The 24,871-nt window shown below is 41.4% G+C and overlaps 1 protein-coding gene across 1 annotated transcript in view; it reads right to left on the bottom strand.

Annotated features, from left to right (window-relative positions):
- Positions 1–681: 681 nt before the first annotated feature.
- st8sia1 (ST8 alpha-N-acetyl-neuraminide alpha-2,8-sialyltransferase 1) overlaps positions 682–24,871 on the bottom strand; it is a 31,649-nt gene continuing 7,459 nt past the window's right edge. The window contains exons 3-5 of the mRNA XM_049566252.1: positions 19,847–19,956; positions 10,599–10,691; positions 682–9,269 (exon numbers count right to left, since the gene is read on the bottom strand). Coding sequence (XP_049422209.1) covers positions 8,789–9,269; positions 10,599–10,691; positions 19,847–19,956 — 684 coding nt within the window. The 3' untranslated portion in view covers positions 682–8,788. The remainder of the gene's footprint in view (positions 9,270–10,598; positions 10,692–19,846; positions 19,957–24,871) is intronic.

The raw sequence follows: 24,871 nt of genomic DNA, 5'->3' as shown, positions 1-24,871 counted from the left end.
CATCGTTAATATGCTCCATCCTCTTTGCCATCTCACCACACCAGATAGACAAATTAGGGCCTTGATCTTGAACGGTCCAGCAGGGACCAGGGGCCTGGGAGACAGCTGTGCAGCTTCTGCTGACACATGTTTAAAAATTCATGGCCCAGAAAACATGCAGACAGGGCTGTGGCAAGCAGAGGGTTTTACTGAAGCCATTCTCCGGCAGCAGAAATATTCATAACCACTAAACAAACTATGTGGGCAGCAAAATTCCTGCATGCCCACACAAAGGGAAAGCACAGGAATGGAATGATTTCCCATAAAACAAGTTATGCACATATCCATGAGAACTTTGATTCTGAAAAAAGCTGAATGTTTTTCTTATATTTAAGCACATCTATTCTACATTTGTCTTCTGTTTAACATCAATATGAGGCTATAAAACAGGACTTATCACCTAAAACACTGCAGAACAACGAGCACATGTAACATCTGGCATTCCAATCTCACATGAAAGGAAACACACAGCTGAAAGCATTTTTAAAATTTTCCTTCTTTTATTGGATACCAGTGTTTGCCTTGTATATGGATATGGTTGTTTTCATTTTTTTTAATCCTTCACAGTTAATCCAGGTGGCACATACAACTGGTTAAGTCCATTTTGAACTGCAGTTTGGATTTATTTTTAACATGCTCAGGCAGGGTTGTTCACATCAGATGACATGAATGAGCAGAGGAGGTGACAGTCAGGGTGGCGCACACAGCAATGCCTCCAAAAAGGTTTTTTTTTTTATTTTGTATTTTTTTTTAAGACAAATTCAGTCAGTCAAGGCAAATAAAGCACATTTACATCTGTTGTTTAAAATAACCAAGCTTGGCATAACATCAAATATTTAAAGGTATACTATGCAGGAAGTGTCGGTTATTGTTTGAAAACACTGTCACAATTGAAAGTAAAAGCCAACCCAATTCTTGTTCGCTATATTTGCAGTTATATTTGGCGCTGTGTCGGAGCTTCCTCTTGGAGGCGTGCTGCTTATGGTCTGGCACCTGGTTGCTACCTTTACAGTCCTGACCTCAACACAGCAGAATAAGAATAAAATACAGGCAGAGGGCAGTGTTTCTGCGGATAAACACATCACCACACACTTCCTATAGTATAGAGTTTATACTTGTTTTTTTCCTTTTTTGGGGGGATCCCGCCTAGTATACCTTTAAATATGTAAGAAAGTTGAGCCCTCTGGATCGGTACTTATCAAAAGAGGGTATTGTATTTTTTACCTTATTTACTGCAACACCACAGCCAAATTCGGTAATATTAATCAGTGGATCATAGTGTAACTTGAAGAATATTTAAAATAATACTTCACCCCCAAATGACCTTTTTTACATCAATTACTTACTCCACAACTTTTCTCACATGCCTCAATGGTGGGCGAAGAATCCAAAAATGGAATTTGATGACTTGGAGTAAAAGGGGACTGTGTTTAACAACAGCAAAACTTTATCAAAACATCCATTTTAAAGCTCTCACACAACTTAAACAGTATAATTAAAGTCTCATTTATCCAGTCGTATCTTCAGTGTTTACCAAACATGTATTTTTGCTAAAATATCACTGTTTAAAACAGACTTCTGTTTTTCTCACATGCCGCTGTGGAGGCATGTGAGAAAAATAAAGTTTTCTTCCCAAATTAAACACAACACGGGGTGAGTAACTGATATACAAGTGTCCATTTAGGGGTGAAGGACTCCTTTAATCTTTAACTTTTTGTTTGGGATTTAAAGTTTTTTTTAAAGCCACTATGTGTAGAATCCAAAAATGTTGGTGCTCCCCATAGAAATTAAAGAAAAAGACAGCAATGTACACCACTGTCCCTCTACCAAGTCGCCTAAAGAAGACTGTATGTATGTACTTTAGAATGATTCCAAGATAAAATCGCGTAACAATCCTTCACATTCATATTAAAGTTGTCATTTCATTTGTGCCACAACGTGTCTTCACTTTATAGGTGAAGACTTCTCTACATCTGAGACCACATCTGTACAGAATTAAATCCACACTAAGACTTAAGCACTTCCTGTTTTCCCACCAAACAGTTGAAGACATTGTCATCATGAGGTGAAAGGCGGCTACGTAACTAATCGTTTGACACAGTGGCAGGTTTCATATTGATCATCATGCAACCGTCTTGCTTAAGGACACTGCAGCTGATGATATGGCTGCTACAGGGATCAAACATGTGACCTTTCGATGACTCTAAGCAATTAGTCACCCTGCAGCCACACATACTTTAGTTTGATAAATGTGACCAGTTGGCTCGAGACAGGAAATGAAATGGACAACAGTGCTGCACATTGTGTACCTACCATGCTCTATTTGGTACTGTCTGGTTGCACTGTTTTTTCAGTCTCATGTTAACGCTGGCTGCTTTAAATGGTCTGACATTATGATTTCCATATCTGTATGCTATCTAAATGGCTGGAAACAGGGAGACAGCTCACTCTGACATCATATGTTCCAAAGTTAATTACGGTATCAGTAAGGATTGATTAGACTCCCAGGGTGGCTATGAGCTTGCAGACAGATTCTTCTCCTGAAATAAATCAGTGAGTCAAAAACTTTAATGTGGATTCCAAGTAAAACTATTTGGTAGTGAAACTATCTAAGATATGACATGATAATCAGTGAGCTTTGAAAGTGCTGGTAGGTGAGCTCTTCCCCCAGTTTCCAGTCTTTCTGCTAAGATATGCTAACTGTAGCTACATATTTACCAAATAGACATGAATGGTATCAATCTTCACATCTCAGATCCTGTTTCTACCTGGTATCAACATGCATCTTGGGCGATCCGAGAGTGGACACAAGTGGACAGCTCTATGTCTGTCTGTTCTCACCTGTCACTTGCGGTCCATTCATTCCACATATTCAGTCTCAGACAGGGAGGTGTGGACCCACTTTTGGACCAGGACCCACCAGTTGGGAACCACTGATCTACCAGTTAGCCCTGACACTATGTGTGCGGGCTAACTGTTAGGAGTGATGCTAACAGTTATTAACAGATGTAATGACAGAGTCAAGCTGTTTCGTTGTTGGAGTGAGTTTGTTGGGACTGTTTAACAGCTGCTGCTGTGTTAGCTTGTGCTAAGCGGGCAGATATTGAACTGACCGGAGAGGAGATGCTCTGGAGATATTCCTTCAGCTCTGCATTTGTGTAACAGCAGCAGCAGAAAGTTTTCTGATCTGTCCAGGGGAGTCAGATAAACAAGAACGTCAGCTAAGTAGGCGGTCCTTCAATGTGGCGCAGAACGCATATGGCCATATGTGGCCTAGACCACCTATGAATATAGTCTGAGCGATTGGGACTCAATAATGTGATGCTAACGGTTATTAACAGATTTAACGACAGAGTTGAGCTGTTTCGTTGCTGGTGTGAGTGTCAGTGTGGCCCAGGTCACATTAGCATACAAGCTACTAAAAGAATATGGCCATATACGGCCCAGACCTGACCTCTGAATGTAGTCTGAGTGACTGGGTCTTAAGATGCACTGAGGATGCATTCAGTTCATTCACCCCTGTATTAAGAGCTGTCAATTTGATTCAATCACCCAAGATGCATGTTAATACCAGGTGTAAATATGGCCTAACTCTTAGCAAGAAAGCCAATAAATTCATATCTCAAAATGTCAAACTATTCCTATAAATCTTCTGAAATTTAATACTATGAGTATGTGATCAATTATGGATGTGATTTTAAAAGTGTAGTGCACAAGCACACACTTGGTGTGTTCAGCTCCCTTGATATGAAACCTGTGACTGGAATGTAAAAAAATTATTGATGAGATGCTGCCCTCATTGGTTACGGTGATAATATTGCTCTTAGATGTTCAATGACACTGTATCAATAAGAAAAGCTGTTTACAATGTATGTCACCCCAGTGTTTTAAACATCAACCATAGACTGTATAAAAGAAGTTGGCGTAGCCACCGTGACTTCATCCATTGGTTTGTGGATTACTGTTTTGAAGCCTTGAGTTTGGCATTTTGGCCGTTGCCATCTTGACTTTTTGGAGCCAGAGGCAACCATAGGTAGACACAAGGGTGGTGCTGGGAAGGACAAGAATTGCTACACCTGATTGCCAAGAAGGAGGCGTGGGAGCGATTTGTCAGTCACAAGGTAGCCATGTCCTAAAGCATACCCTGCTTCATCGTCTGTTTTACTCTCATGGGACCTCAATTTACAAAATGAACATCACGCTGTATTGGAGAAGACTTGAAACTCTTGGTTGAGACCATTAACTTTTTAGAAAAATGTTTACTGAGGTAATAAATAAAGTGAGTAGTAGGGTCATTTTCTTGGACTACAACACTCTGGGTAGTGACCGAAAGAATGACATCATGGATACAAGTGGCTGGAATGAGTTTCCTCCGTGGGGTGGCTGGGCTCAGCCTTAGAGATAGGGTGAGGAGCTCGGACATCCGGGGGGAGCCGCTGCTCCTTCGGGTTGAGGTGGTTCTGGCATCTGATCAGGTCTGGAGTGCTTTGCTTGGCCTGCTGCCCCTGTGACCTGGCCCCGGATAAGCGGATAAAAATGGATGGATGGACTGTACAACCTGACTTCATTTTGCAACCAGTGGAGTTGCCCCCAGGTGAAGGCACTTCCATTTCAGCTTCAGTTTTTAGACCCGGTGTCTATGTTTACTTCTCTTATACAGTCTACGATATCAAGTTACATGTTGCACACAATATGTTGTGCAGTAAGCTGTGCAGGTTGTAGCAGGAAGAGCTCAGTGTCAGAGATGTTTTCTGTTGGCAACAACTGCAGTTTATTTGGACCAGAAGTAGCTTTTGAACAACTAGACTTTTAAAGAATGCTTGGCGATCTAAAACTAATTGGCCATTACAGTAATAGACCAATATTTACATGACAAATTCATCTCCCTTTTAATAAGAAAATCTCAGCTCCTTTAATCACTCAGATAGGATGGAATGAGGGCATGAATCAGAATGTAATGGAAATAGATAAACAAATATAACCTGTGTACCAAAAGCACATGTTTAAAAAATCACCATGCTTACTCAAAATTCTCACTATGTCACATTTCACTCATTCACAATACTGGGCAGGAGAGACAAAATAAAAAGGTGCAAATAAGACACATCACAATAACTAAAACAAATTGGTCAAAGTGTTCATCAAGTTCGAGTCCTGGAGAGCAACATGTGCATTTAGACTTGAAATGATTAGACTTTGCTTCACTTCATGAACTTGGTCCAGCAGTGTGCAGCTCTGTTTGATGTAATATGATGTCAGGAGTCACTATGACATACTGATTGATCCGCAGTGTGGCCAAGAAAGTCAGCGAGAACTATCCCTCGTTTGAATGATCCTTTGTGCCTTAATACATCCAAAAAGGCACTGGACCTTATTCCGTTTAACAGACAAGGAGTAAAAATAAAAGCATAAAGCACTAAACTATCGACATGTTCTGTACCTTGAGTTCGAGGTTGTTGTTTTTTTTTTTTTTGTGGTGCACTCCATGCACTTTCCATGCAGAGTTATCCTTTGTTGCGGCATTGACAATATGGCACGGTCACATTTATCACTCTTAAATAACATATTTTAAAGAAAGATACAATTTCAAATCAAGTTTTCCATCTGCAAGGCTTGCAAGTACAAAAACAACAAAAAAAAACAACTGTCGTGTCTGTCGTGTTGACTTCTACATGAGCGAGTTGTTTTTCCCTTGTGCAAAAAAAAAAAAATCACTGTAATGAACACGCACAGGACAGAGGCTCAGTTCTTCCTGTACTTGGATGCAAAATGATAACTGCAAGAACAAAAATAATAATTTACCCTACCAGCTGTCCAGTATCTAAGAAAACAAAAATGAAGCCATTAAAATGTCACTTTGTGACATCAAGTTTTTTTTCTGTCACTAACTCTCTTTAAATCAGTGTCTCGCCATTTGAGAGCACAAGGACAGTGTGAGAGCGGCCATCAAAGAGACCACTGTTCCTTTGGCTTGGCACTTGGCAAGTATAGTACAGCGACTAAGAGATGACTTGGTAACTGCCCCTCTAAAGAAGCAGTTCAGTTGTACCTAAGGAGTCTGCTTGATAGTGAATCGTACCAAATTCTTTGCCTAAAGACTGCAGTGTGAAGTATAAGCCTAATTGTTTCATAAACTTTATACCTGTTTACGTCCTATCAAATCTAAAATAATGGTACCTTCACCTCTGACATGAGTGATTACAGTTCTTTTTCGTTCCTAAATTAGTGGCTTAGCTTTTTACAGTTAGCTTTGTACATATTGCTAAAAGTACTATTATTTATTTATTTATTTAAGGTTATCCTTAGATTGTATATAAAGATGGACAATACGACAGCTCTCAAAAGGTGAAGCTGAAACATCTCAATCACCCACTGGTCATAAACTTTGCCCCCGCCATGTTAGTGGATGGGACATGTTTTTGACAATTTTTTTCCAAAGATGGTTTCTGTCATTTAAGGTAGTTGTTGTCACTTAAGCAATATCACATGAAAAGGAGTGATGTTGTACTGTATATCATCACGGCTGTGATTCGGTCATAGGCTTGAGGGTGCAGGCAGATTTAAAAAGTCCTGGGTTCCAGCGGCCATTGGCCTTTTAAATAATGGATGATTTTTCAAGCACCAAGTGTAAAAAAGAGCAACAGCGATCTAACGTTAGCTAAGTGCCAAAAATCAGGCTACATTGGTGCTACATTGACTGACTAGCTAAGGGCGCTAACAGCTATCAAAGACACTCAGGTGATTACGAAATGATCGATAACGTATATAAAATGGTTGACCATTATTGACCAATAATATTGCCAATATGTATGTACAAAACATGGTTAGGTTAACAAGGTTAGAGGCAAAATTAATAACATTACGGTAGAACTGACAGACGACACTTTCCAAAGTTAGCTTTGTAACTTTCAAATTGTTGAAATTATTTACAGTTTGTTTTATGTATTGTGTTGTTAACGTTTTAGTAGACTACCATTATTTTCTGCAAAAATAACATCTCAGTGAAGAACGGGATGAAGATAATGTTACTGTACATTTTACTGAAATCATATTTTATGATTTTATGTCACAAATAAATTCAATGAACTGAACTGAAGTAGTTATGTTTGTCACTCAGTGTTGCACCGACGTTAGCTTGATTTTCAAAGATAAGCTAACGTAAGCCATGAGCCATTTCACAAAAGCCAGCAGTAAAGCTCTATAGATATGAGCAACCACGCCGTTAACTTTGTCACTTTCTTTGTTCCAGTAACCAGTTTAGCTAACGTTAAGTCAATCACTGTTTTTTTTTGTTTGTTTGTTTTTACAGTCAGTGCTTGGAAGAGCTGCCAAATATATTAAATTAATGGACATACACTGTCTTGTTAAAGTGAGCAGTAAAGCTCCATAGAGCTGACATAATCTGATTTTAGTAGATAGTTAGGCTAGCTGACTGGCTAACCATGCTAGAAACTGCTGTGATTATCAAAATGATCAATAACGCTATGTACAAACACAAATGGTAAATACTATTAACAATATGTACAAGCTAGCTGTGAAAAAAGTACTTAATTTAGATATTAAACAGCACTGCGATCACTAAGATCAGAGGCTAAGAAATGTTGATCTGACAGGAAGTAAAAAGACATGAAGTTTGTAAAACAGATACGTGACACTACATTGTGTAGTAGAGGATACTCTGTCGGTGATGATGTCCACTTCGAGGTGAGGTACCTATGTGTGAGGTCTTTTTTGCAGCAAATGTTCATTTCTGATTACACATACGTTGTCAACGCTTTCTCCCTTCTTTTCATGGCCTCTGATGAACCTAAAAAAGAATTCACATTAATCCTGAAAATCACATTTGGCAAAAACAATACGTGGACGCCTGGGTGTACTCATTTTCCCTTTTCACTGAAGGGTTCAAATGCAACTTGGCTAAACATTCTAGGCTATAGTACTTAAGACTCCATCTCTAATGGCTCCCGCTTTGAACTAAAGCTCGGTTTGGCACCAGAGAATGCCAATCAAGCACTCGGTTGAAGAAAAGCAGAGAGAGAAAAATCCTTTCATACACATACCAGCCAGCTTTCACTCTCCTTCTCCCCCCTGCCAGTCTTTTTTTTTCCTCCATTAAATTTCAGCCCTATTCAAGCTACTAGGTACCAGGATACCATTATCTCTCCCTTGTTCCTCCCATTTCGCAAGTCTTTCAGTGCCTTTTATTATTCCCCCTGGTCCTCCACTCCTTCTGTCTGTGTTTGACAAAGACCCAGAGGGGGGTTTGGTCCAGCTGCCGCATATGTCAGTCAGATACAGTAGTCAGCTTACAAAAAAACAGAAAAAAAACCTATCCAGCCGCACACATTTTCACCCTTGTTAGTCCCAGCTGAGGCTTTCCACAAACAAACATCCATGCACACACAATTTCAGAAACAAGGGGAGGAGATATGGCGAGTTTTGGGAATGTGTGTGTGTGTGTGTGTGTGTGTGTGTGTGTGTTTGGCTGCATGTGTTAGTGTGCATTTTGTCCCTGATGCTGCTGGTCTGGGTGGAGGACATTCTTATGATAATTAGGGATTAGCTTGGGGGGCAGCGGGAGTGTGTATGGACACAGACGCAGTGCCGAAGTTCCTCAGAGGAAATAAGCGCACCCATTTTTTTGTCATGGCGACAACTTCCTGCCACTTCACAATCACAATGTCTTCATCTGCTTCCTGTAGCCCACTAAACTTCAACTGACCGCTGTCGCTTTACTCATCGAGAAGCTCTAACTCCCTCCTTCCTGTGGGGAGCAGCGTCCCACTCTCATGCGCAGCGTGCCACTTTTGTGCAGGTGCCAAAGCTGCACAAACTCCTCAGGCATGGCGTGAAACCACTTGTAGGGCAGGATGTTGTCGTAGTAATGATGGCTGACCGGCTGCTCGTCCAGGCCGACGGAAAATGGCCAGAAGCCGTAGGCCGTCACTTCCTCGCACAGCCCCAGGGCCAAGCTGATCAGGAAGAGCCCCGTGGAGAGGCGTTTGGCGTGCACGCCGCGGGCCTTCCAGAATTTTCCCACCGTGCGCAGGAACTCCGGGTTGGCAAAGAGCATGGTGAGGTTGGAGGACGTGTCCGCAAGGGCGTAATACGCCCGCAGTGATGGGTCGGTGCCAGGCTTCATGGAGAACGCCGGCATGTAGATGTAGCTGGAGCCGTAGACCTTCATACTGTCCACAAAAGCTTTTCTGGACCACAGAAGGTTCTGAAATCTGAGGGACAGAGTGATAAAGAGAAAGAGCAGAGTTATTCTAAAGGTTGAGTCATGACCTGATGACTGGTTGACTCATCTCTATAACTGTCTGCTCCCTCTTCCTTTTCTGCTCGTCTACAAAGGAAATGAATATCCTATGTTGTCACATGCAGCAACACAATGGGTGATGCTTGCTCTTTACACACTGACCCAGGACTAAATACAGCAATAAATCATTTGGCAAAGCGGATGTTTTACAGTTCAGAGTGAACAGGCAGAGAGGAAATTCTTCTGTTTCATTGGCTTCATTCATTTTATTTTATTTTACTTTACCCTTTTTAAATCCTGTTTGTGTGAATTCATGGAAACAAAATAGGGTCAAAAATACTGACCATATCTGAATGTGTAAAAACATTTCATAAGAATACATTCAAATGTGTTAAAATGTTTTGAGTCCACTCACAAGACTATGCTCCCATGAATAAATATTTAATGTAATTAATGCCAAGGTGATATTCCCACACATTTTCATGTACAAAATAAAATTTAAAAAAACTTTTCCACGACTTTTCAAGGGCCCATAACAAAATTTCCACGACCATTCAGAACATGACATGAACAGAACTGTATAGTTTACTCCAAATGTTGAATGTATATTATTATAGGCGCTCTATGGACACAGAGCAATAGAGCTCCCACAGTGGGGGAGTGAAAGCCGACAGTTTGGTCGGAACTGTTGGTTAGTGTGTTAGAAAAAAATGTTGCTCTGTAACCTCAATCAACCAAATCCTACTTTCAGAGCAGTTTAAACTAGACCAAAGGGTGCACTGGTTACAATTAAATGCACTCCGCTGCCTGTGTAGATTGCTCCAGCTCCAAAATTGTGGTGCAATTTAAAAGTCATACTCATTCAATGGTATTGAAACTTTGGGATTCATGACCCTAAGTGTTCAATCACACTGTCACATTACTCGTGTAATGCCTCACCTGCCTGCCGTTATTTGAACACATCAAATTCATAGGGTGCTTTCAGACCTCAGGCTCATGTTTAACCAAAACAATGTGTCATGTGACTGCAGTTGGTTTAGATCGAAGTCTGAACACGTTCTCACTACAAACGAAACGCACCAGAGTTCGTTTGCAACCGGACCACCTCTTCAAGAAGATCTCGGTCCGGTTGTTTTGGTACGCAACTGAGTGTGATTGCTGTGTTCACACCTGCCCAAATGAAAAGGACTTAGGGGGCAATTGGACTTGAGTTTGATTGAACCAAACCAAACAGGGCAGGTGTGAAAGCACTGTGAGTTTTCAAAATCTCTGCACAGGTAAACAGATTCAGACTGATCACCTTTTCTCTATGATGCTGGGGTTGGCTGTAACCAGGTGTGTTCTGGTTCCAACATCCTCCACATATTCCTTTGAAAGCGGTGGAAGGTTGCACCTGAAAGAACAAAACACAAGATATATTTAACATTTCACACACACTCCACATAAACGTTGTTAGTTACTCAAGCACTTAAACAACAGAGTGCTGCAGGGATGAATTTGTATTTTACCCAATGGGATTTTCCTGTCGGATTTTAGATTATTACAGAAAATAAGCTCGGCGGCAAACAAAAGTTTTTAATACTACAAGTTTTGTTCGGCGAGATAATCTTCACAAATGAGCACCACTTTTGTGTTTTTTAAGCATAAGTGCAATCGGCAAAGTAAAAAGCTAACGTTAGACTATAAACAAACTACACTACAGCTGCATGACTTCCAACTTTGCCACCACAACAAGGCTGTGTTCCGTCAGACGACAGTCAAAAATGTCTGAAGTCTCATTTAGCCACTTGATAGCGAGCGTCTGTTTTGAGACACAAATGCTTTAACATCCATGTGGGGTATTAACTGAGGTATTGCAAATCATAGAACAAAACTTTTAAGTCTCTTAGTCTTGTTTTGACCACAGACCTTATTTTAGGCATCTACCCAAAAACCCAATAAAAAACCCACTGACTTTGAGACGAGGGAACTGGGAGTGCTATAAACAGTTTTAGGACTCATTCCTGCAGCACTCATTACCCTGATGATTAGATCTGATTATGACAGCACATGGATGTGTGTGTGCGTTTTTGCAGTGAAAACAGCATGTCAAAGAGTTTTAATTATGTGAAAAGAAATGGAGGCTAATGAATATATTACAGGCAGCAACAGAAGAAGAGACATTAGAAGTGGAATGACATGGCTGAGAAGTGGTTGCACAACAAAGCTGGCAGAATGGCTGCCATCATTCAAATCTTTGATTACTGGAGAAATAACATTGTAAACACACCCGGTGTGATGAATGGTTACATATTAACATATGTTTTACATAAGACAATATTCACGTATTTTTTCTCTCTGTCACGCACGTACAGTGTTTCAGCTTCAGTTATAATGCAAATTTAAACTGACAACAATATTATGCCCACACTGCCCTGACTGGTCAGCATTTCCAGGTCATCTCTAACTTGCCGTCTCTGAGCTGTCATCACAGCTGGGGAAATGACTGTAACGGAGTATAGCAGCACTTTCTACTGTGAAAGATCAATAAAAGCTGCTGAACACAACCAGACATGTTCCAGAAGGAATATGATCTGAAATCAGGGAGAACTTACAACGTCAACAAACAATATTACATGTTCCCCTGACATTAGCATGTAGCTACGTGTAGCAGGGTCATCAACTATGGGCCATTTTGGCCTGGAAACTTTTAGAATATCTAACACACACTTAGAGAAATGTATTCATACAATATTTTCTGCGATAAAGCCTGAGAGTGGGATTGTCATTTCCATCTCCATATATCTTTTCTATCACATTAAACAAAGTGATGGAAATGACTGTAGATGAAAAAAATCCCTTGATATATTCGCTTGCTAATGTCCGTTTTAGTGTTAGTAATGTATATACAGTATATACACACAAAAGACACAATATATGGAAGATAAATGGCAAATGGACCTGCACTTGCATAGCTAGGGTTGGGTCGGTTCTCAGTAATACCAATTTGGTTCGGTACTCCATCTTGGACCGTTTTTTTTTTTTTTTTTTTTTTTTTGAGACTGACCGGACCACATACTCGGGCGGAACATATGTGGAGCAGACTCCGCGGAGGTCCGCCCGGTAAAAGTGGACGTCCGCAAGCCCCATGCGCGAAAAGAAACAACTTGTTACTGTCGCTCTGTTGTCCTATGGTTGTTTTTTATTTTAAATGAGTCAACTGCGCCCCCAAGTGGCGAAAATACGGTATTACCGACTTGATGCGTTTTGTTTTTTTTTAAAAACCAGACCTTTTTTTTTTTCTCATACCGACCCAACCCTATGCATAGCACCTTTCTAGTCTTACAACCACTCAAAGCGCTCAACACTACATGCCAAATTCACCCATTCACACACACGTTGACGCACACTGGTGGCCGAGGCTACCATACAAGGTGCCACCTGTTACTCAGCTTAAATGCACTCACACACCAACTTGGGGTTCAGTATCTTGCCCAAGGATACTTCGACATGCCGACTGGAGGAGCCAGAGAGCAAAACACTGATCTTCCGATTGGTGGATGACCCACTCTACCTCCTGACATTCTTGATTTAACATAAAATTGACCCTGATTTCCTCTTATTCTAGTTCCCTCCATGGAGCCAACTATTTGGCCATGTGCTTTCCTGTCAGGGGACTATTGCTGTGGTCATCAAGTAAACAAACTCTAACAAGACCTCCCTGAATTTACAGTGTGGTGGAAATGACAGCAGCCCCAAGAGACAGGTGTTCTTTCAATGAAAAAAAGGCATAAAATACTATTATAGCTTACAACACACAAATACACATTTCATTAAAATGTGTATTTGTGTCATTTGTAATTAAAGTTAATATTAAATCTATATCAGACTCAAAATTATGCAGGGTTCAATGTCCAAAATCTGGCTCAGGGACAAAGGAAATACAGTTAAATTAAAATTATCATGCAACGTTACCTCCTGCACATCTCATACAAGGTTTAACACATCAGAGCTGTTTATGTTCAGCAGACAGAGCAAATACAGGAATGCTGGAAAAGGACACTTCGTTTCTGTGAATACTGAAAATGCCTTTGTGTCCTTGCTGTGTCATGTTTCCTCCCTCAGGGTTTATCAGTCCTACTTTTCTTTCAAACTTTTGATAAGCTCCGGCTTCAGTTTAGGTTCAGCTGTCTCAGTAGCCGTTATGCTGTCTTCTGGGTCACTCCCTGCAGCTCTTGGGATACTCTCACTTTAAACTTTCATTTGCCTGGTGATCTCCAGTCAGTTAAATCTGGTTGCCTGAAGTGCTACTCTAGGTTAATGAGTTCAAGGGGCCTGAAATTGTTGGGTCACAGTTTGGCAGAAATCTGTATCAGTGGCGACAAGACATTTTCTTACTTCCAGATGGCGAAGCTTACAGTGACGTGGGCTGGCTGGTAAAATTATCTTTTTCAAACAGACTCAACTTATCAAACATGTGACGGCAAAATAGAAGCCTGTGTTACCAGATGGGTTGGAGCAAGGCAAACTCACATAACATGTTTTTTTTCTAATCAAGTGTGCCATCTGTGCGTCCAAACAACTATACAGGGCTAATTTTGCCATGTGAGGACACAATTTCTCACACTTTGTACCAAAGTGCAGGGCCCAGCTGTTCAAAAAGTTTAATCTGGATCACCTAGTCCATCTCACTTTTGCACTGTTTTTCAAAGCAACTTTGGACTGGATCACCCTTAACATCACCAAATCCAGATAACTAGTGCAGGCTACTAGCCAGAGTTCCTGGATATTTTTCCAGCAGCTGTGCAGAAGTGTGTGAGCTTAAGATAATTACTGCATCTGCTGACGTGAGAAGGGCTGCAGGCACACATTTGCACGCAGTTGTGGGTGTCAAATTAGGTAACAGTGACTGTTCAGTGTGAGCTAATGTTTGTCAAAACTGCCAAACCAGCTAAGCTATTTTAGTAGCATGTAGAGAAATTGTGTCGCCTTGGGGTGGGCAACATGGCCCTCAAATAATATCACGATATTTCAGGGTATTTTTGCGATAGCGATATTCTTGATGATGTGACAAAGTTCAACAAAATAAAATCTACCACAAATGACACATTTAAACAGCTCCAAAATACAACAGGCGATTTCCTTCTTTTAGCAAAATCCTAAATGATTGAGTTGTTTTTTTCCACCTGGACCTTTATGCTCTGTCATTTCTCCTCTAATCATCACGCTGTAACCTGTGACCGGCTGTTATGATACCAGAACTATTGCACGTTCACATATATGGAGTTTTTTGTCGAGTCGCAAGCGTCACGTAGGTTTATGACAAAATCACTTGATGACACAGACTCCCGTGTGCGCATGGCAAGAGAGAAGAGGGAGAGATGCTGTGCTGCTGCTGGAGGAGCCGCTGAATGAGTTCCCTCTGAGCGGTAACTTGCTAAAAGAGTCTGAGAAGTCCAGGGCTGTTCATAAAACATTCAGGACACCACAGTTTATTCAACACTACTGAAGGTGCTCATCTCTTTGTAACCACCATGGAGACGCTAATAATTTCACTTTCAGTCATGCTTGTTGTTGCCGTGGGTAACAGTATGACATCAATGTGTCAACAAGTTTAAGGTCATCTCATTGACCTTCAAACTATCTGAATAACCACAGAACTCCAGGGAAGATGTTTTTCTGTAGGCTGACGCGGCAGTTAGCATCGCGCTCATTCCCTCGTCAAAAAGCCTATGGGATTTTTCCATTTAAATTTCGGATTATTGCTGAAATGAGCTCTGTGGCGAACAAACATTTATGATACTTAAAAGTTTTGTTCAGCAAGATAATCTTTACAAATGAACACCACTTTCATGTTTATTGAAGCCTTAATGCAGTTGCTAGAAGTAAAAAGCTTTTGGTTGCATGACCTTATGTCACCACCACAACAAGGTTGTAAAGCTGTGTTTGGCGCAGCTCGGGTTTTAGGTCTCACTCTTGGGGCACTCTAACAATCTGTGGCTGATAGATCAGATCAGAGGTGCAACTGTTTGAAACTACTTTTGACCGTGTCTTTGTAATTAATTATGAGTGATACATGAAAGTTAACATTAATTTGTTCAGATACGGACAGTGAGTCAGTTGTTTTGTGGGGACAAAATCTTTTTGAACTGAACGGTTTTGCTCAATTTAAGAGTTTCATTTCATTTTTGGATCAAAGGTATCCCAATCCTACAGAAGAGTTTTGTCTGAATCACAGAGTCACCCTCAACCAGATCAGGAAAAGGCAGCAAAGAAGTCTTAAAAGGTCCCAGAGAGCAGAATTTCTGGTTGACCGTATCTGCTAACATGAGGTCTGCTTTACATCACTGAGGGATCAGAGTGCTCTGGTTGTGCATTTCCTCAGCTCTCTTAAGACCTCAGAAAGGGTGTCGTCACACCCTGATTGGCCCAGAGGAGAAACGCATCAAGCTGCTCTCAATTCCTACTCAGTAGTCAGTCCTCACACCCTGCGCAACAGGTGATCTGAATAACTCTCCAATCAACTCTGGAGAAACCGTGACATTCAGAGGCTGTTTACACGTACACGGTGATTTTGATAAACGGAGACATCTTCCTTCATTTGTGCCCTTCGTTTACATGCAAACGGAGATTTCTCCTCTGAAAACGAGTCTTTCTAAAAACTCCGGCCAGAGTGGAGATTTTGGAAAACTCCGGTTGCGCGTTTGCATGTAAACTGAGATAAACGGAGATAAACAGAGTTATAGGCAGCCGACATCACAGTATGTGCCGTAATTTGTGCCTGTGTCAAAAGTGCGACCTATGTTGCTATGGTGACAATGGATACATGAAAGGCTTGAGCTTCTCGTTACACTGCCACCTACAGGTTTGGCGTGCTCTTGTGTATATATACACGGGTAAGTGTAAACAAAGATCTTTTTGAGAACGGAGACGGTGAAATGTCCGTTTATGAAAATAGCCGGCAACGTGTAAATGGCCTCTCAGCTAAAATGTTTTGGTAAAAGTGAAGCGACAGCAGAAGAATCAGAAACTGCTTCAATCCAATATGATTTCAGAATCATTTTATTCTTTTAAGGACGCCAATCTGATCAGATTACCTCTGAACAACTGTGCCCTGATGCTTGGAAACTGGGTCGAGTTATGAAGTATCTGTCATTACATTATCCGTGGGTTTGCTGAGGGCTGGTTGCAATCATGGTCAATCACATCAGCTCCTGTAATGTGCTTACAGTCTGACAATGGTGCAGACAGTCAGGAGGTAGAGAGTGCAATATGTTGCTGAAGGCAGATGGATTGTTTTCAATTAAATTCACAATTGTGGACTTACTTTAAGTCCTTTATAGGGCTGCACGATTAATCGTAATAAAATCGTGATCTCGATTCATATGCATATGCGATCTAATTTTTCAATGACAGCGATTCTGCCGGCCCCACCCGTGCCGGGAGTCGGGACATCATCTGCATGAAAACAAGTGCTCCCAACGATGCAGCATTATACCACGTGATGCAGAGTGACAGCCGGCCGGCAGTTTGGAAAGCAGCGAGACGGGGGGCGGGGGGGACTGCTAACTGCAGCCTCAGTTTGTGCCTTATACAGATCTGCTGGTAAAGTTAACTTAGAGTTAGCAAGGGTGATAAAAGACGGCAGAGAGGCGACGTTGTACAAATAAACCAATTTATTAATTTTCTGGAGCAGTAAACACATGGGCCGATAACAAATGTGTTAACTAACTATGCTAAAGCTTTACAAGCTATTCAGGGCTGCAGACGATAACGTTAACATGACAAACAGCAAGGCTACGGCTAACAAGTTAACGTACTGACACTCCTCAGACAGACACACACACACACATACTGGACAGCCTCTCGGTCCTTAGCCGCTAAAGTTAGCTCATGTACAACACAGGTACCATACAATAACTTATACAAAGGGTCATAATGTGCTTCTAGTGACTGACAAATCGCCAGTGAAACTTGTTTACACTGCAGACACGGAGAACAGCTGAGTACCTGCTCTCATGGGACAAAGATCCTCTTAGAAGAAAGACGGATCACTCTGCTCTACTGCCAAGAACAAAATGTGAGGCAAAGATCACTTTGCTGCAGGGTTCACCAAAATGTGAACCTAGCTAGCTAGCTTGCACTATCTTGCATCTGTCATTTGTCCTGTTCTGCAAAATTGTCTGATTTTTCACATTACCATAACACACCAGCTAGTATAACTATGCTGCCTCGTAATGTTAGCTGGTTACCTAGCTATCTAGCTAGCAGAAGTCCCCTGTCGTCTGTCATGATTAATGCAAACGCCATCGGTAGGATGAACTCAACTGGAGACTCCATCGTAGATGTTGGATGGAAATGTAGATGGCTCACAGCTTCCTGTTTTAAATAGTTACGTATGCGTGAACGTAACTGACGCTGTGACGTAGTGAGTGGTGTCCCAATTCCTCGGGAAAGATTTCAACCCCTATCCCTCTTTGCTTCATTTTGAGGGCCAAGGGGTAGTAGGCAAGGGCTAGGGGTAGGGCCGAGGGCTAAGGGGTAGTGGACAATTAAGGGGGGACCTTATAATAATAATCCGAGCCGGTCGGTGGCAAAAACAAACACTTTTAGCGGATGTAAATTTACGTTTTTCTATTACATTGCAGCCTGTTTTGCCACTCAATACTGGAACAGTTTCAAAAACTGGCATCTCCATTAGTCACTTAGACACAAACACATTTTAAAATAGGGTCCAGGTTGAAAAATACAGACGTTACCCTTGAAGCTTTCACATAGTTGCATGAACTAACAAAAACAGTGGGGAAAAGGCTTCCCAGGAAAAACGAAGTCTAAGGAGATACTTCAAAGTGCTCCATACGCGCACAAACACAGACAATGGTTATGACAAGAGGAAAGCTTAATGTAATGTTACTGTAACAGGCTGCAATGTGGAGTCCCTGGACTTAACAGTTTTATACCACTGATGTTACCAGAAGCCTGTATATGAGACGTTTAGGGTACATCGGTAGATTCTACTGATATCCCTATTCCACTAAAATTAGCCCAACTACGTGGGCTTTTAACCTACTAAAAGGAAGCTATAGATTCCTTTACCATTGCCAGTAGACCAATGTGGTTTAGGCGGCTCTGCAGCAGACATGTGTGCCTCTCTGTGCGAGTGTGTGTGGTTTTTTGGTCTGTCACATTCAACGTCACAGACAGGCCAGAGACAGCTCAGTGAAAACTTTACACTTGTTACTTCTTTTTACACATCTTTTACTTATTCAGTTTCGCTTTCAAACTTGGTGATGACTAATTTGGATCGATGACTGAGCGCTGCTTAGGTGCAAACGGGCGGTATTTTGTGGTGGTGCATCACTGCATCTCGCCAGTAAAGGAGCTAAAATTAGGGTGTTCACCCAGGTGTTGTGTTCCAATCAATGTCAATCAGAGCTGGAGGTGATTATATAATACCCATGACGCAGGTGTGAATGCTGATTAAAACCTCTCCCACGACATTAAAAAGCCAGATGTTAGCAGGTGTTAGTGGGTGTTTTTTTTGTGTGTGTGCAGTGGCAATGGGGCTTAAAAGTCATGTGTTTAAGGCACATCTGTAATTTGTAGTTACATAAAATAAACTGGATTACTTTTTTGTTTCTACTAAATTTTATTAAAAGTTCAGTGGGTAACTTGTAAAAAATAACCTTTTGCCACAGGTTGCAGTCTAGAGCTTTTCATGCTGGAAGTGCAGAAAGGCTGATTGAAAATCATAAAAATGTCCACTTCAAGAATCAACGGACACTGCAGCATGCAAGCTGCTGAAGTCAGATGCTGCTGTGCTGCCATATTTAATACAACCTGAATAAACCTGTATTTCTGCCCTGCATTCAGATACGTCAGAGAAGACTTACAGTATTGACTGTTGAATTTGATGTGTGCATGTCATTTGAATCTTTCCCTTGTAAACCCATGTGGCTGTTTATCAGTGGCATCTCTTTCTTTGAGCTCTCACAGAGCCTTCTGTTTGAGTTGAAATTCAAATGTCACGCATTTGAATTTTATGTCTCCCTTTAGCTCATTCTGCTTCAACGCCAGAGTAGATGTCATGTTCTCGGGGAAGATTAAAGCTCCTTTAGAGGTGGTTTCTTCCTGAATCAAAACCAATAAAAATGCAGCGCTTTGATTACTTGTATCAAACAGAAAAATACCTTTATCTCATATTAAAGAATATGTAAATTATCCTCTTTGTGTGATTCCACCAAAGTCCCCATCACCTGCTCTCCTTTTATGTTGCCCTACCAGATGGTTTCATTCTGCTTTACGCCTCTCTGCTCATCTCCTCTTCCTATTTTGCTTACTCACGCCGACCCTCTTTTCTCTCATACCCTCGATGTGGCCCATTTTCCTGTCTCTTCTGTCTGCCTCCCCCTCGGCCACAGTCGACACCAGCTCTCATTATCACTGATCGCTGATGGTGTTTGGCTACTCTCCTGGGCACGGCCGCTTCACTTTTGCAGGAGCAGTGAAGCGGTAATATACAATGCACACGCTTGCACTCAGAGCCCCGCAGAGCGCCTTGTTTCTCACCGCATGATGAAGTCGGCCTGGTCGATGTCCCGTCCACATTTGCTGTGCCGGAGAATGCCGCCGTTGCCCACCACCGCACACTTCTTCAGGGGCAGCTGTAGGGGGTTGTCCTGTGCAGAAGGAAGCAGCTCTGTTAGCACAAACATCTGGACAGAAACACAAGCTATAAACAGATCATCTTTTTCTGTCAACACAGATCCCCAAATTGAGGCAGCTGCACAAATCGCCCTTCAGTCAGCAAAGGGCAGGGGTCTCATTTATAAAACAATGCGTAGGATCCATGCTAAAAATGTACGTATGGACAAAAGCCAAAAGTGGTGCGTGCCAAAAATATTCTACAATTTCTACAACCAGGCTTTTACCTCACCACCTGTATCGCCAATTTCCCATCTTCAAAATGTTTGTAAGCATGGGTCAAATTTTCTCCCATCAGGTCTGTTTTCATACATCACATCTTTTACGTGGGAAGTGGCGCACGCCTCTTTCAGGCCTTGTTTTGGGCAATGTTTATAAATAAGACCCCATGACTTTGGCCTCCTGCCGAACTTCCTCACAGCCTCAAGTACTGATGGAGTGGAGACAGAAAATGAGGAAGTGGACAAAAGTCAGTTGAACTTATGTGTGACTCAGATTCCATTTCTGGCATTTGTTCCAAAAGCAAAGTCCATATTACACTCAGCAGATGAGGGCTGGGCGAGGAAAATCAAATATAACAATATTTTCAATCAATATTGCAATGACACTGTTGGGTTGATAACTGGTGCTTTCACATAATATTAACACAAGAGATTGTTGGGAATTAATCATCAGTAAAGTGTATATAATGACTAACTGGATAAAGACAAATGGTAGAAGAGTCTGGTCAGTTCAGAAAACTACATCACTTAATTGTAACACAGCTTTTACAAACAGAAAAATACAACAAAGACCAAAGACAATATTTTACTATATAATGACTCTGTGTGTGTGTGTGTGTGTGTGTGTGTGTGTGGGTGGGTGGGTGTGTGTGTGTGTGTCTGTTCCACATTTTTCTCCTCACTGACTTTGTCAATCCATGTGAAATTTGGCACAGTGACAGAGGGTCATGGGAGGATGCAAATGAAGCAATATTACATCAGTTGGCCAAAGGGGGGCGCTATAGCAACCAATTGAAATTGCAAAATTTGAATGGGCATGAAACTTTGCACAGAGATGCCTCTCCTCATGAGGAACAAATTTGCCTCAAGAACCCATAACTTCTGGTTACACAGATTTTCCACCATTTTGAATTTTTTGAAAAACACTTAAAATCGATCTCTTCCTGAGAAGTTTAACCGATCTGCATGAAACTCAGTGAACATAATCTAGGGACCAATATCTAAAGTTCCCTCTTGGCAAAAGTTGGAAAACTTACTAAAACTGAGCTTCTATAAGGCAATGAATATTGTGGAGGGCGTGGCTCGTCACATAAAGGTGTATAACATCTCAAGGGTTTCACCGATCACGCAACTTTCTAGGCATATGACCACACATAATCTGAGGGGACCCCTCCATTATTGACCCCATCAAACAAAATGGGGGCGCTAGAGAGCTAATTTCTTATCTAGGCCTAACCGCCATATGGATTTTTCCTAAACTTGGTAGATATGTAGAACAGGACGCCTCAAGGTGAGAGAAAAAATTTAACTCTAATTGGCAACTGGATGGCGCTATAACAACAGAAAAATGCTTAAAAATGGCTAAAATGCGACCGATCGCTGTGACCCAATGTTTTCTTTTTTTTCTAATTTTTCGTACGACTGAGTCATGGTATGGTATGCTGTACATAATCGCGGAAACTGTCAGTGTGTCATTCTGTCAGTCAGTCATTCTGTCTGTCCCACATTTTTCTACTCACTGACGTGGTCAATCTATGTGAAACTGCACATAGGCACTGAGGATTGAGGATTGGCAAACTGAGATTAAACAGGACTTGAAAGGTTTCTGTAAAGAGGCTCCAGGACATCTCGAGAGCACGCGAGTATTTAATTTAACATGGAATTTTGACACACATTTTACTTTTAACAAATACTGTGTCTCCTGCGATTTGAAAATTGCAGCAGGCAAATTGTTCAGCCTCTTTTCAGGCTAATTACTTGAACTGTTTATTCATGACTTTGTAGACGTCTCTACTAGCTTGCTGACTGTTTTTTCACACTCTCACTGACACAACATGGTGTTTCAGTTGACCCAAATACATGTTGTTGTTTTTTTTTTTTAACTAATTTGTATTTTCTGAAATTAGTTGAGCTCCTCCACAGTGTCTCCAAATACACCCTGGTAGCTGCAGAAGTACCCACTGGGGTACAAGTAACCTCTGGGGAGGGCTATCGCTGCCCTATCATCATCTAAATTAAAGCCCTGTATAAGACAGTACACTGAAATACCACGCTCTGTGAGGCAAGGGCCAAAAATGTCCTTTCTCTTTTGCCTTGGCTGCGTTTAAGTCTGAGGCATGGATTAAACGCGATGGCGGAAACAATTGTGCTCATTATTCCCCTTGGAGTGCACACACTTGAGAATATATGCACGCACACGCACACACGCACACACACACACATCTCCTTGCCTCAGGGTCTCTTTTAGACCGTGACAGGGGGTTGAGTCAGAGGACAATACTCGGCTAACAGCACATCAAGCAGGGGAGGGGAACCAGCAAGTTGGGCTAAAAATTTGACAGGGGGGCACTTATTACAGTCGCACATGGCTCATCTATTTCTGGAAAGTTATTAACCCAACATCTTATAGGATTTTGGTTTGGTTGTTCATTATGACGCAGGGCCGCAACTGAAGACCATTTCAATTAATTTAAATGATACCGATTGTTTTTTCTCATTCATGTTTTGGTCCATAAAATACCAGACACTGGTGGAACAGTACCCATCACAATTCTTGTTTTGTCTGACCAACAGCCTGAAGCCAGAACATTTCATGATACCATGACCACAGAGAAAAGAAGCTGTAACCAGCTGCTGTTTGGACTTACAGTTCAGTTTTTCAGTGCTAGATTCATAAAATGAAACTCAAATCTATGTGTTTTCATGAGATTCGGGGATAAACAACAACATACTGTGCACCAATTTCTCGTCTGAACACTGATCAGCCAATATTCCCCTTGTTGCTTGCCATCAGTCGCTAAAAAAGACATTCAACGATGATATTCTGTTCTGTTACATCAATTTTGTGCAGGCTAAAACGCAGGGCTCGAGACTAATGGTGTACCGTCATCCTGGGGACAAGAGAAAAGTGTTTGGGATGAACAGAGATCTCCCCCGGGACACCTTCTGGGCGAAAGGAAGCCGTAAATTTACTACTGACACTTCCTGTTGTTTTCCTGATAATGCTACATTGTGAACAACAAATCTGTGTTGGAATCAGCAGGAGGAGAGCTAGTAAATGTTACCTCACTAAACTAAAAGCTACTGGAGTTTGCACTCAATTATATTATGATGCGTTCATGCTCTGTTCAGTAAAAATTAAGTATTGGGGTGAAGGTAAATTTGAACGTAATCTTGTAATATAGTTTGAAGCTGTCTGAAGGAGAAATTTGTTGATGTCTTCACAGGGATATAAAATAGATCTTAGAGACGGAATTGTGACATTTTTTATATCGTGAAAAGGCTTTTGAAGCTAATATTTGTTTAAAAATGTTTTTCATCATCATCAGTCTATCGGTAAATTGGACATTCACTGATGTTTTTCTGCTGTGTCACATCAATTTAGCACAGGCTAAAAAGCAGGGCTTGAGACTAATGGCTTGCTGTCGCCCCAAGTACCAAGAGAGAAAGTGTTTGAGATGGACAGCAATCTCACCCTTGGACACCTTCAGGACGAAAGGACGCAGTAAACATTAGGGGACGCACTTTAAAAACAAGAACAACAAAATAAACAACAACAACCACACAAAAAACACCTGTACTGCCAAATGATTATTCTAAACGTTGGTGAAGTTATTGGCCTAGAATTTCACAATCAGTGCATCCTCAGAAACTGTCACACTTTTGAAGATGCTGAAAAGAAGAGATCATGTGAATCTGCCGTACAGTCCAGTGGACTGTTTGTACGGACACTCTGTTTGAGCCATTGAACTAACCAGCAATTAACTGTCAAAGCCCTAATTGGCACATTCCCTGGCAGATGCCCAGATACTGTAGCCGTTCCCAGCTTGGTGTAGCGTGGCTGGTTGTCTGTGTTCAAACCTGCAATCACCACAGTGGTAGTTGAGAAGACAGAGAATATATGTGTGTGTGTGTGAGCTTGTGCTTCGTCCATCCCACTTAACTACTACTTCCTTTCATTCTGAGAAGCACACGTACAACTGGCCACAGTATAGGTTTGCAGAGGAAATGCAACCACATTAACAATAGATCATGCATGCAAACAAGGAGTCTCACGAACACAAAGTTGAACTCTGCGGCACAGTGTCACCATAACCTTAGGCGAAGTGAAGTAACGGAGTCTGACATTTAGCAACACAATATCAGCTATGTCCCAGTGACACAGAGAAGTGAGAAGACTGCACACAGTGTAATGAAGTTCTATGATTTATTTTAAAGGGTCAGTTCACCCAGTTCACTGTTGTACTCAAAGTACAACAAGTGTTTTTAGACCAAAGAAGTTTTTCATAATTCCTTTTTTAATTCAGGGTGTTTTTACATTTTCCTACAAAAGTAATGCACCAAAATTCATACGTATCCCACGTAATGATGAGCCAGTAATTCGTGCTTAACCAATGCACTTTGGAAGGCTGCGATCATGTGACCAATGCGCTAACTGGAGTAAAGAAGGAGACAGTCCTGAGTGGTCCACTTAGGCCTTGTTCACACCGATACCAATACAAACTAGAAAAGCACTCAGAGAGTGCAGACCTCCGCCAAGTAGGTGATATTCCCTCCCCCTCTGTATCAGATTTTGCAGCCTGCATCACAATTAGGTTATCTGCATCACTATCATTATTAGGTTATATATGCCTTCACCATGGAGACACTGTGGTGTATTTATTTCATT

Source organism: Epinephelus fuscoguttatus, linkage group LG22, assembly GCF_011397635.1.
Source record: "Epinephelus fuscoguttatus linkage group LG22, E.fuscoguttatus.final_Chr_v1".
In the NCBI taxonomy this organism is placed as follows: Eukaryota; Metazoa; Chordata; class Actinopteri; order Perciformes; family Serranidae; genus Epinephelus; species Epinephelus fuscoguttatus.
Note: the sequence above shows the minus strand (reverse complement) of the source record. Positions and strands in the feature narration are given on the sequence as shown.